The following is a 14,161-nucleotide window of genomic DNA, read 5'->3' as shown; positions in this document are numbered from 1 at the left end:
AATCCGTATGTACTCCTCGAGTCCTCTCAGACTCGAACTTGGAGGCTTCTCGAGGAGGAGCCTAGAAAGTTAATTCCTACTTTCACCCCTATTGAGCAGTACACGCGCGGTCTACTGCATGCAGCGGAGCGCTTCACTGGATCAGGGGTAAACGCTCCGTTGACAATACCAAGTTGGTACACTTCAATAATCTAGATGAAGAGCGTTTGGGATCAGTCGCCGCTGCGAGTTACCATCACCTTAGTAAGGGGGAAATCGTTTATAGATATTTTGGGGAGTCCGGCGGTCATCTGCATCTGATTGATACATACGAGTACTCGGGTAATGCTTTTGATGTGATGGAGATGGGGAGGGACTACTCCGGCTGGTTTGTCAAGTACCACGTTGATCTCATTCCTACCATGGCTGGTTTTCCTGAAAGTAGTCTTTTCTGGTACAATTGTGATTTTGTCGTCTTGTTACTTGCTCTAGATGAGCAGAAAGGACATCCAGCTGATGAGGAAGTGTTGATGTTGCATGTTCCTGGTAAAGTTGTCTCTTATAATCTTAGGAGTAAGACTGTCACGACATCTTCTGAGTTAACCAGTAGAGATTACTTACTAATTAGGGATTGGTTACATCGAGAGCTTAGCTTGTGTGTGAGAATATGAGTGTGTGAGAATGTGATGATGGAATCTCCATGCTGCTGTTGCATATATCTAACTATATATAATGATCATTTGTATCAGAAATTAGTGCATAATAAATTTTTGAGTGCCAATAACAACACCATCTATTGATAGCTTGAAGTGCATAATATACAACTTTTTATGTTGACACACTCCACATAACGACACCCTTTAATTGTTATGTATGTAAATTTTTGTGAAGTACAATATCCAAATTAATAAAGGGCATATGACCTTAAACGTACAAATGAATTATGTCGAGTCAATTTTAAGTTTGACTTTGTTTCTAGTCTAGCTAGAACATAAACATTAAGTAATCAAGCAAAGCCCAGAGTCTCATCAGAGACGACTTTCATATATGTAGATCAAGTTTCCGATAAAAATTATCCATCACTTATCGCTGATTATCCATCAGGGCTTGGGGAAATTAATTTCGATTGTTTTTTTCTTCTCTTGAAAATAGGAGTACAAATATCAAAGTCATCTAAGTTAACCAGGATCAAGGACTAAAAAATCGATAAAATCGGCGAAATATCGCCGAAATTATCTCCGCATACCACACTAATTTCGTCAGAAAACTTCGAAATATCGAGATATTTCGCGATAATATCCAATATATCGCGATATTTTGAAATTTTCCTCAGTTGTACAGACAGTGGTTTCGAACCTCGGACCACTTATAAATTAAGCGAGCACCAAGACCACCTCTGCTGCGCTGCTTTTGTGGTTATTGTTATATCTTTTTATTATATATGGTGCATATTCTGAACATGTAAATTTTATAACTTATCCTTTCTTTTTTCAATTCAACAGTTTTACATTCACTTGACTTCACTCCAATATTTTTTAACTTATCTTTTGAAATTCTAACTCTATAGATATAAAAATTTTCAACATATTCATGTCATTCTTTCTATATCTAGTATCTACTTCCTCACTCACATTCCTTTACATCAAGTATCTATCATTTTTTTATTTTCAAATAAAAAATTAGTTACTCAAGGTTACTGAGTATTTGCTTTTTATAATTTATTTTCATAATTAATAAAAAATATTTAGTATGTATTAAGTCAAATTCAATAATTGTTGTTTGTCAGTGATTCTATATATACCTATTCTCCTTTAATAACTACAAGTCACTATGAAATGAAGCTTGTTCAATATATTCCTTTCATATATAGTAGATAATTGATAAAATAAACATATTTAGAAGTTTCACTTAAAATTTCCATGTTTTTCTTCAAATTTCCATCATTTTTCTTGATTATTTACCGAAATCGATATATCCTCGATATTTCCGTCGAAATTTCCGTTTCCGGGACCATCGATATTTCCTCGAAACTCGATATTTTGGTCCTTGACCAGGATATCGATCTACTCCTGCGTATAGAAGAATTTCTTAGCTAGAGAGGCTAGGATAAGTGAAATCCTATATAAACAAGAAGAGGCTATAGGATAACACGCACTACTAATATAGTATCTCACTAAGAAAAACCCTAAACCTAGCTAGCTAGGACAAGGCACAAGACGTACACAATGCAAACGACGCGTAAAATCAAATTATCATCAGCAGAAACCGTAGCTGACATCGAAGACCTCCTCACCCGTATCCTTTCATGGATGCCATCTCGATCTCTGCTTCGTTTCCAATGTGTCTCCAAGCATTGGTTCTCTCTAATCTCTTGTTAATTTGCACTTGTTTTGCACGTCGACCTACTAAGCTCTCGCTGTTGGATGAGAGATAATTTTGGTTGAGAGTAAGGGCCAAAAATCAAGTCACTCGATCATTCGGCCGAAAATGAAATTAATTGGTCATTCAGTTGAGATGAAGAAATTAGTCAAATAAATATTAGGTCGACCGAGAATATAGAGTTTAGGTCATACGACCGAAATGAAGGTGTTGATAGAAATCAGAGTTTCTCGATCACTCGACCGAGATTAGAGTTTTGAGTCTGAGATAAAGACATCATTCAATCACTAGGCCGAGGTTTGAGATTTTGGGTCGAACAACCCAAAAGATGATGAAAGTGGATCACACGGTTACATGGTTAGGAAATCCAAGTTCAAATGAGTGACTACACAGATGGGCCGAGAAGGAGCTTAGATATGCTCGGCCAAGACCAACAGACAAACATCGGCCGAGGAGTCCGTTCAAGGAAGAAATCCTCATAAGGAAAGAGTTCAAATTAATTAAGGATTTCAATTGTGAACATTCCGGATATTAGCCAAATGATAACATTTATGGATGAATCAATCTAAAAAATAAAGATGAATCATACTTGAATTCCACGTCTTGGAGAACAAGATAGTTAGGGTTTTGATTTGTATATATAGCACCTTGTAACACATTGTAAGGGGTCCTGCACCACACAAACAAATCAATATACAACTTTTACTCACAAACTTTCCTCTAGCTATCTCATAGGTACTTTGCTTTCAGTTCAACTTTCATAACTTGTTTTTCATTTCTAGTTTCTTAGTTTTCAAGTCAGTACTTTACATTCAATTAAGCACTTTACTTTCTTGTTCATTTACTTTATATGCACTTTACTTTTTGCACTTAGGAGTAATTCATGACGTAGAATTATAGTCCATTGATCTCTTTCGGCCAGTCCGGATTGGATCGATGTGATTCATGGTTCACACACATATCATCTCACAAATCTTTGACAACTGAGTCCACTTCACCTTCGCCTTCACCGTGATTTGCGAGTACCTTCACTCGATAGATCTCTCGCTTGTCACCCGAACCTTTGAGTTTACCCAAGAAGTGAATGTGATAGAAGATCCCGGTCAGGATTGACACCTAACCGAAGTCCTTACAATCACTTGAAAGCAGTCAGATACAAGCACAAATCATATCTAAACCTCGCTCGGCCAATAGGCCACGAGTTGGCACGCCCGCGCTATTTCAGAAGGACGATTCAACCGCAGGTCCCTCATTCCGACTTAGATGATTTTGAGGCAAACATCTCTGACCCCAAATTCAATCAACTCCACATTCTTTGAAACCCAAACCCTAAGATCTCCGCTCTCCTCCCCAACACAACCCAATAAAACTACTTCTACACCATACCTCTTGGTAATGGGAGCCATCCACCATCTCAGGTTATTAATCCCTACAAAACTCTCGACCAGAATTCAGTCGATCCACATGCCTCCACCTGCTGGATCCTTCAGTCCTGCAATGGCCTCCGATCCTCTGCATGGCATATAGTGGAGAACGATCCCTGTGCGACACCTTCTCAACCACTGATAGCTAAATTTATAAGCTATTGATTTTCCTTATTCACATTTAAGATTGTTAATTGTAGCAAAGGTAAACAAGGGTCTTTCCCCTAAAAAACTAAAAGACTATAGTTCTAACTACTCAAAACAATTTCACAAAAGTGACCAATGTTCCTAGCAAACAGCAATCGAAAACCTAATTAAAAATCTAATATAAACTAATCAGAAAAATACAAAAATTACAGTGATGCACTAGACTCATAGGACGTCCAGCACACAAAATGTGGGAATTTTTGGATGTCGTTTACTATTTAAAATAAATACAAAAATATAAAGTACAGAAGCTAAAAATAACAAAAACTAGGAAGATGCATCCACCCCCGACAATCACACACAAGATAATTTATTCAATCCTAATTCAATTAATCTAGATGAAGATGCTCAGGTTGGCTCGGTACGCTTGAACACAACTTATTATCCTTTCTTACTTCGTACGTTAGGCAGGAAGTGCTCTACACTTAGACTATTCCCAAGCAATGGAACCTAAAGGTACGCTTATTAGATTTAACATGTGATCATTAAGTTTGAAAAGAGTTTGAGACATCACTAGGCATCACAAATAACTTAGCGTCTTGCTAAACCTAGGACTTAATTTACTTGATAGTGAAAACTAACAATTGCTTCTCTAGAAGGTTTGAGGAATCCAACTATTGATCCAGGCATCAAAAGATCAAAGCGGTAGAATCCTAACATGCATACTAATTGTGCACTCAAAGCATACAAGTAAGCATTCATCAATGAAATATCAGTAAACTAAAGTCTTATCTTGAATTAAAGGAAAATAAAATCAAAGGTCAAATCATCTTGTAGTTCATGTCTAAGGGAGGAAGAAGGGGAGGAAGAGAGAGAGAGATGCTCCCTATTGATCTCCTTTTATATGCTTAGATGTTGCCTTCATCTTTCTTATGGTGTAGGAAATCCAAAACCTAAAAGAATTAGGGTTAGCCTGCTTAGGTGGAGTTTTCCTATTGGCTCTTGAACTTGATGACTCATTCCAACCATTTACATCACTCCATTTGTCCATATTAAGTTGGAATATGAAGCACAAACTCGGCCTCGGGGTTCCCGGTGTGATTCAAGCCTCAAAACATAAATTCCAGTTCAACTTCAGATTTACGTGCAGTCTGACCTTCTTGTATTAAATCGATCATAACTTCTTATAGGAAAATGATATTGACAAGCCGAAAAAAGATTCGGAAACTGGACGTGCTTTCCATCAATATAAAGATCAACATCTGGTTCATCCATAATTGGTCTCAGAGTTCTGTCGAAGTTGACTGATCTGCATAGACATATTTGCCGATTTTGCATTTCAATCCCTCTTTTGCTTCTTTTCTCTTTCTTTGCTCCAAGATACATATAAAACAAATAAATAGAGTAAATAACTAGAAAATACACTAAACTAACAAAGAAAATATAGAGATTAATGTTATTAATATCACATAAAAATGCTCGTATCAACCACCCTATGTGTTGTCAACCCCACTACTAACCAATTCTCGGCTCTTTCTTATCCCAATCTTGAAGGGGAAGACATAGACCAAGTATGTTTTGATTTGGCTTTTGACTCATCCAAATCACCTCAGTATGAGGTGGTCTGCCTTCATTTGGTGCGTGAGGACATAATCGATATATATTCGTCCGAGACTGGAGCTTGGAGGCTTCTAGAGTTGTCATTCATCCGGCCTGTAAGGTACGGCCGGATGAGGCAGGGGGCCGTATACTGCAATGGAGCACTTCATTGAATTACAGACCCAAAGAGTCTATTATACCTCGATCATGAACGTGGACAGAACGGAACATGGAACCAAATAAGAAAAGAACACGACTTCATGCAATACTTCGACCTAGGTAAAGAAGAGAGTGTGGAAGGTGTCGTTGCCTCTCCTCCTCTTGCCATAAGTGACACAGATATATATATATATATATATATATATATATATATATATCAGATCCGATCTAGAGCGGAGCTCCGCTTTGGAATTAACGTGTGAAGTTTGAGTTTTGGGTCACTTTTCGGTCTCATATCCACATCTCGACCGTTCAGTTTTTAGGTACTAGTGTATAGATCATCTCTGCAAATTTTCAACCAAATTGATGATCGTTAAGGTATCTAACTCGCTTAAACCAATGGACGGATTGAATCTGTCAACCTGTACTGTACTAGCTTTAAGGCAGTTATCAATGCCTTAACGATCATCATTTTGGCTGAAAATTTGCAGAGACGATCTATACACTAGTACCTAAAAACTGAACGGTCGAGATGTGGATATGCGACCGAAAAGTGACCCAAAACTCGAACTTCACACTTTAATTTTCAAAGCGGAGCTCCGCTCTGGATAGGATCTGATATATATATATATATATATATATATATATATATATGGGGAACATTGAGTATAGATATTTCGGAGAGTCTGGTGGCCATTTGCATCTGATTGACATTTCTAGGAATTCCGTTACTCAATTTGATGTGATAGAGATGGGGAAGGACTACTCTGGCTGGTTTGTCAAGTACCGTGTCGATCTTGATATGGTAGCGGCTGCCTTCCCAGATATGCTTCATCAGTTTTGTTATAACTCTGTTATCTTGTTAGTTACTCCAGAGGAAAAAGATGATCCAGAGGAGGAGGATTCGTCTCCGCAGTTGGTATTGCATATTCTTGGTAAGCTTAGTCTTCTAAATTAACCATTGAGAACTGCTTTCTAGTTGAAGATTGTAGTCCTGGTTTTAGCCTGCGTGAGATGATCGATGGATTCAAATTTGCTCACCACTTTCATTTTGTGGTGATATTACCACCCTATTAAAGCTTGTCACGTCATATAGAATTAATTGAATACTTAAAATATTTTTTTTTAATAAAACATCATGATAAACTATAATTATGTTTTATAACACGTGGCAGTTTTGTATTGAGTGGTGATATCACCACCAAAGTATTCGTGGTGAGCAAATTTGAATCCATGATGGATAGAGTCTTTTATTCCATGCTGATATGTAGGTGTAATTTTTGCTATGTATTAAAAAAATTTGTTTCAACTTATCGGATTAGTTATATATATTCTTGGTTGTCTTTCTCGATCATAATCATAGATGAGAGTTTCTATTGGGACCTCCAAATCTGCTCACTTGACCTCACTCTATTATGAATTATTAAATGACATATATAACCTACTATAAAATGACTGACTATTAAGGACAATAATTATACCAAAAAAATATTATATTTATTTTATGTAGACTTTCCAATTCAATAATATTAGATTGTATTCCTTATTATTTTCCTTATCTATTTTTATTTTTCAATTTCACTACATATATTTAATCAGAATTTAAAATATGGTTAAGATCATATGACATAAAAATGTATGATATATATGTTGAACGAATATTGGTGAGGGAAAACAAAATAAATCCTCTTATGATTTATGACCTAAATCTAAGTCAATCCATTATATTTGCAAAAAAAAAAAAAATTTAAATAATTAATCATGTGGTACAAAAAATACAGAAAAAAAAATAAACATTAAAAAACGAATGATTTTTTTTTTTGCACAGCTAAAATAGAAAAAAAAAAAAAAAAAACATAATAGTTCATGGCATTTTCTTATTGATTAGACATTAATTTTTGAAACTCAAGTTTGATTAAGAAATGTATATTTAGTTAATATTTATAGAGTGATTAAATCATTGAAATGACTAAATTTTTTATTTTAAAGATAATAATTTGTTTGCAAATTATATGAGTGAGGTTATTTGAGGAAATTTAGAGAGGTTTAGTGAGTAAATTTAGTATTTGAAAATTTGATAAGAGGTGTAAAAAGCATAGAGGTCAAGTGAGTAAATTTGGAGGGTTCCAATAGAAAAACTCATCATAGATTATCAAGCAATATAATTTAACAGTGATTTTGATTTAATTACATTATTATCTATACTATTATTAATAGAAGAGGTTTTGTTAGCTAAAGTGCGTGTAAAATTACATATAGATCCTAACATCATATATTAATCTAAAATTATATTTAATAATTAAGGGATAAGAAGGTAAATAACAAAATTAAAATTGAAAAATATAAGAAAACAATATATCACATCTGCAGGTAACTTCTCACCTACCCACTATGTACATTTCACCCACGATAAAACTTCCCATTATCCGTAATAACTCTTCCCTTCTTTGAAAAAAAAAATTCACATTTATTTAATTAATTAATCACACAGTTCACACTCATCGGGTATGTTTTGTTCTAGTGTTGTTTAAGTGGAACTTGCTAGCAAAAGAAGCTATTGTGGAATGAAAGATGGTATCTTCCTCATGAGGTAACTTGCACGTAGATTAATTTAACTCAAAAGTTAGATGAAATAAATAAAAAAATTGCAACAAGAATCATTTCGCAATTTATGAATATTCTTTTAAATAGTAATCATCAGGATTACCAAGAAAATATTGAACAATATACTAATCCTACTACAATGGAAATCATAAATAAACAAGAGAAAACAAGCAAATGTAAATGTATCAAAATTAAGTTCAGGCCTTTTTAACAAATGAATTATGTCGAGCCAATTTTAAGTTTGACTTTATTTCTAATCCAGACTATAGATATTAAGTAATTAATCAAGCAAAACCAAGTCTCGATAATCAAACATCACCTTCGCTAGTTATCAAGTATGAAATGTATAAACTATACTTTTTTATTTCCAAAAAAAAAAAATTAAAACTTTTAGGACCTAATTTATTATTGTGAAGAAAAATATCATTAGATCAACTATATGTCTCATTATGATACAATGATAACTCTTTTTAATGCGCAGTTTTTCTTTTTTCTTTTTCCAGCTAAATACATGCTGGTGCTTAATTCTGTATTTTGATTGTTTGCTTGTAGCTTTGGATAAATGGATGGTCATGATTTATGTTTCTTATTGCGCTTGCAATGCTTACTGCTTAGTGGTCTGACCTAGTTGGATTGCGCTTTTTTTTCTGCATTTCTTTGGTCTCTGTTTTGGGTCTGCCGGACAATTAATTAATCTTGTAATTGCTTACAGCGTAGTTGATTGCAATTTATTCCGACTCTAATGTAATTCTAAGTGGTTGGCTACCAATGTATAAAGAATAGGTTTGATAACCCACTCTGAATACCAACTGAAACTTCTATCATCAAAAAGCATATAATAAGAGAACTTCGCTTGAAAGTGTCCACGATCTAGAGAGGGGCATCTGGGTTTGGTCACCACCTCCGTACTAGAACAACCCTAAAGCTGACTTTGCTGCATTTGAAATTTTGAATACCCTTCAATTATGATTGGTCTCTTGATGTTAAGGTCATGGCACAATGTGATAACAGATTCCTGACGTGAAAATTCTACAATATTTCAAAGCATGTGAAGAAACACAGTAAGAGCAAGTGCACCCGTAGTCAAGAAAATGCAAAGTCGAGAAGTCAAGAATTTGACCGGTCAAGTTACTATTCACTGCCACTGGACATGGGTTTGCACCCGTTGTTTTTTTTGCCCGGTCAATACTGTTCACTTTTTCACTGTTCATCAGATCTTTAATTGAAATGGAAGGCTGGGATTGCATGACCGTTACCCAGCTTTTTACTGTTCATCTGACGCCTCCTACTGTGCAGCCACGTTATGCTTTCTTCTCCATTCCTTCTTTCTGGCAGCATCTCTACCCGGGCAAGAATTTAGTCAGCAGCTTGCCTTTTTTTCTGCCCTCTGTCATCAAAAGCCAACTTATGGTTGGGCAAACTTTCACCAGTGGAAGTTGTTTTTTCTCCATGGCTGGTCACCACATCATCATTCTCCCCTTTTGCCCGGGCAAAGCAAGACCGGTGCACTTGCTCTAAGGTGATATTGATTGCTGCCACATGGTGGGGCAGTGCGGCCCTCAAATTACTGTCTAGCAGGGGGGTTATTTTGGATATTTTACCTTGTAAATTGAGGACAGTTTTGAAACAAAATTTTTATTTTTTGAGTTTTGATTGGTGGGCCGCACTGCCCTACCACGTAGCAGCCCCTACCCAAGAATTTCTCTGATTGCAATAGCCACCTCACAGTGATAAGCCATGTGGTCAAGCACTCTCAGGACGACACCCATCTCATGATGGCAAGCCGAAAGCCAAACAAGCAGGTATATATGACATGACGATGATGAAAAAACTTCGCAAAACCGACATTTCATAACCCCACATGGCAGGGTTGGGTCATGAAACGCACCCTACTGAAAGATAAGTCATAAATAATAACAAGGCCTCTTCCGAATGATGCTGCTGGGTTCTTAAATATTTTCTACAGTAGTCACGAGAGAGCCGTGGTTTAGTTATGGCTCCTTTTTCACTTTCCTTCGTCCTGGTCTGTATAGAAAGTCACTGAATAGAAGACATATATGATTGTTTCATTTAACTCCAGGCTTTATATGCTATATTGAGTGGTTGAGTTGGGGGGCCTCGAGATGGTGAAAGTTCAGAGAAAGATTCAAAGGCGAGGGCTGAGATGCACCTAAACTTGATTTGTATATGGGTTGTTCCTACTAGGCTTTCTGAAAAGAACAGAGCAATATTGGAAAACAACAGAGATTTCAACTTCTGGATTACGTGAAAATTACAATGCTTCTTTATAATACAGAAGGCATTACAAAAGGGAAATCATGCTCAAAATACCATACCAACTGCTAAAAATGCCTCTTAACAAGCATAAAACGAAGACGTGCCCAAATGCTGCAGTAGGATCTTGTACATTTAACACTTTCCCAGCCTAACAAGTCGTCAATTAAAATCAAGATTCAGGAACCTGTTTGCCAAACATCAATGGAAATTCATCATACTGTTCAGAGAAACCATGTTTATCGGCCAAGCTCTTCAATGACTCGTAAACCTGATGCATAGAAGGCCTATCTTTTGGCCTAGCAACCACGCAAGTGCAAGCCACCCTCATGAACTGCAAAATTTCATCATCATGACCTTTCCCTGCTAATACATTGTCTATGGCATCAACGCTTCGACCAGTGTTTGATAAGTGAGAGACCCAATCCACCAAATTCCCCTTGAACCCCTCCACTACATTACTGATTTCTAAAGGTTTCTGTCCAGTAATCAATTCCAAAAGAACTACCCCGAACCCGTAGACATCCCCTTTTAACGATGCCACCATTGTGCTTGAGTACTCGGGAGCAACATAACCAATCTCTCCCAGATCCCCATTCACAAACGAGCTATCATTTGAATCACGAGAACCCACCAGCCTCGCCAATCCAAAATCCGTTATCCGAGCCTCAAAATCATAATCAAGAAGAATCACATTCGAGCTAATATTCTGGTGCATCTGCGGCGGCTGGCAAGCATGGTGCAGCCAAGCAAGTCCTCTGGCTGCTCCCACACCGATCCTCAACCGTGTCAACCAATCCAAAAAACCATACTGGCTACTCACATTGCCACTACCATGCAACTGAGAGTACAATGTGCCATTATACATGTGCTTATACACCAAAAGCTTCTCTTCCTCCACAACACAGAACCCCAATAAAGGCACCAAATTGGGATGCCTGAGCTGCCCCAACCTATTCATCTCCAACCTAAACTGCTTCTCTCCGAGTTTACACCCAGTAAGCCGCTTGATTGCCAATGCAGACCCATCAGGCAACACCGCCTTGTACGAAACCCCTGTTCTACCGGAAATGACAATGTTTTGGGAATCAAAATTGCTGGTGGCCACCAGTAAATCAGCTAACCGGACTTTCACAATCGGTTTCTGAAATAGAGACACTTGAACAAGCTTGTGAGACTTCAACAACCCAACCCAGCCACTCACACCTTTCTCACCAACACCACCAAAGCTCTGCTTTTTCTTACTTCCCCTAACAAAGAACCACCACCAAATCCCAAGCCCCAAAATCAGCGACCCCGCCGCACCAATAGCCCCGGCGGCGATTATAATACCGAGGCTTTTGCTGCTCAGACCACCGCATTTAGACCCAAGAGGCTTTCCACACAGCCCACTGTTACCATCAAAATCATCCTTCTCGAATTTGGACAAGTCCGATGGGATAGTACCGGAAAGGCCATTATTGGCCACTGAAAATTTCTTCAACCGGTCGAGCCGGCCCAGCTCATACGGAATCGAACCGGAAAGACGATTATCATTCAAAATCAGAGAATTCAAGAACTTACAGTTGACAATCTCCGGCGGAATGGAGCCGGAGAGATGGTTATTAGAGAGATCTAGAGTCACAAGGTAAGGGAGCCAATCGCAGATTTGCGGCGGCAACGAACCGGAGAGAGAATTTCCGGAGAGATCTAGGGTTTGGAGGCTATGACAGTACTTGAGCGACTCAGGGAGCTGACCGGCGAGGTGCATGGACGGCAGCTGGAGGCTGAGCAGCCGATTCTCCTTCTCGTTCCAGCACGAAACTCCGACGAGCTTGCAGATTGAGGCGACGGAGTTGTTGGCCAAGTTCCATTGGCTGAGCCGGCCGTCGGGGTCGGCGAGTGAGCTCTTCACGCCGGCGAGGCAGGTGAGGTCGTCCTCGATCGAACGGCAGAGGAGGAGCGAGTTGAGGAAGACGATGAGCAACACTAACGCGATCTTCATGGTTTAGGGTTACGGTTTCTTGGATTTTGAGGTGGTGAAGATGATGGTGATGGTCGAGATGGCAAGGGAGGAAGAGTCCATTTGACTGAGGTTTAGCTTCAACGAGCAGCTTTTGAAAAAGACCAGTCAAAACTTGTGGGCCTTACGTCGTCGTTTTGTACTTGATGTGGTGCGGTTGGGGATGCTTAAGTATAATTAATTAAACACTAAACTACTCATTTTGAGCGCTATTTTGTGCGTCATGGAGTTGTAAAGTTGATTGATTGAGATCTAACTCCAACTCCAAGTTCACTCACCATTTGTTTGGAACCTTTGTCGTGACATGACTCTAGATTAGGTTGGGCTTTAGCGGCTATATGATTATTCCAACTGCAAGGGCCACACGGCCCACACATGAGGTGGAACTGTGGGCTTTTTATTAAGCCTTGGTCAACTTTGAGTTCATCTTGATTTTCTTTATTTTTTTTGTCCTATATAATAATGTTTATGCACTTTTGAAATATTGGGAATAAATTTTCCTTTAGGAATTCTTGATATGATTGTGACAGAAAATGAACTCTATATAACGGCCAATCTTAAGCTTAGAAAGTTTAAAAGTTGCAAAAAGATTCGAAATTACTTCAAAACGAATCAAAAGGTTTATGAAAATATTTGTCCTTTTAATTTTTTTTTGTAAATACTGTTTATAACACTTTTTTTTTTAACAATAGTAAGTGTCTAAAACAAAGTAAAATATTAAAGTGATTGGTATGAAGGTAAGTACAGCGAGCAAGACCAATGTGTTAGCTATTCTCTTCTCTAGGTCTCAAAGGTGAAAACGGCTCTGAATATAAGCAGTTTAGGGCCGTAGTTTAAGCACTACTGAAACAGATTGAGCAATGCTCGAGGAGGTCCGACTGTCTTAAGTCTTAACATTACAGATTGAGCAATAAGTAATGTTATAACAGAGATCTCAAAGCCATGCTTTCCCAAGAAAACAGGAAATTATGTTATGATAGTGAAAGATTCTAATGTTGGAATAGAAACTTGGCATGAAAAATAACTTCCTTTATTAGACCAAAAGGTGTTTGTATTGCTTTGGAGAAGAATCAATCTGACAAATCATGAGAAACTGTAGAGAAGAATCTATCTTGCTGAAACGAAGTATACTTGTCTGTCTAGGGCATCAAATGCAGACTAGTCGCTCAGTTCAAACTTTAAGCTTGATATAAGCAGAATTAAAGCAACTAATTATTTATGGTCAATTTGTAGACTGAGACAGCTCAAACGAGACTCACAAGGTTAGAATATGATCCTTTTGTTTCCTCGATCTTTTTCATAGATATTCATTACGAAATTGTAAATTATTGATAGTTCAGTACAAAGTACTCCTCTTCCTAGCTTCTCATTACAAGACAGCAACCCTACCTATGAAGGAATTTTAGATCCTCACAAGTCACAACACCAAAAAAAGAAAAAGGAGCTGGTTAATGTCTTGAGCAAATTTTGCTTAATTCCAAACCGCATATAATAATAAGTAATAAGGGTAGTAATAATCAAAGATTTGGGAATACTAACAAGAGTCAAGTCTATATTAAGCCAATTAATCAGCTAGTTTCTGGAATCCCGTAGA

General features: G+C 37.6%; 1 protein-coding gene across 1 annotated transcript; it reads right to left on the bottom strand.

Annotated features, from left to right (window-relative positions):
- Positions 1–10,521: 10,521 nt before the first annotated feature.
- LOC112197882 (probable inactive receptor kinase At1g27190) lies at positions 10,522–12,708 on the bottom strand. The gene has a single exon (XM_024338821.2). It carries the CDS (start codon positions 12,547–12,549, stop codon positions 10,738–10,740), a length of 1,812 nt encoding a protein of 603 aa, XP_024194589.1. The 5' UTR covers positions 12,550–12,708; the 3' UTR covers positions 10,522–10,737.
- Between the last annotated feature and the right edge of the window lie 1,453 nt (positions 12,709–14,161).

Source organism: Rosa chinensis, chromosome 4 (assembly GCF_002994745.2).
Source record: "Rosa chinensis cultivar Old Blush chromosome 4, RchiOBHm-V2, whole genome shotgun sequence".
NCBI lineage: Eukaryota > Viridiplantae > Streptophyta > Magnoliopsida > Rosales > Rosaceae > Rosa > Rosa chinensis.
Note: the sequence above shows the minus strand (reverse complement) of the source record. Positions and strands in the feature narration are given on the sequence as shown.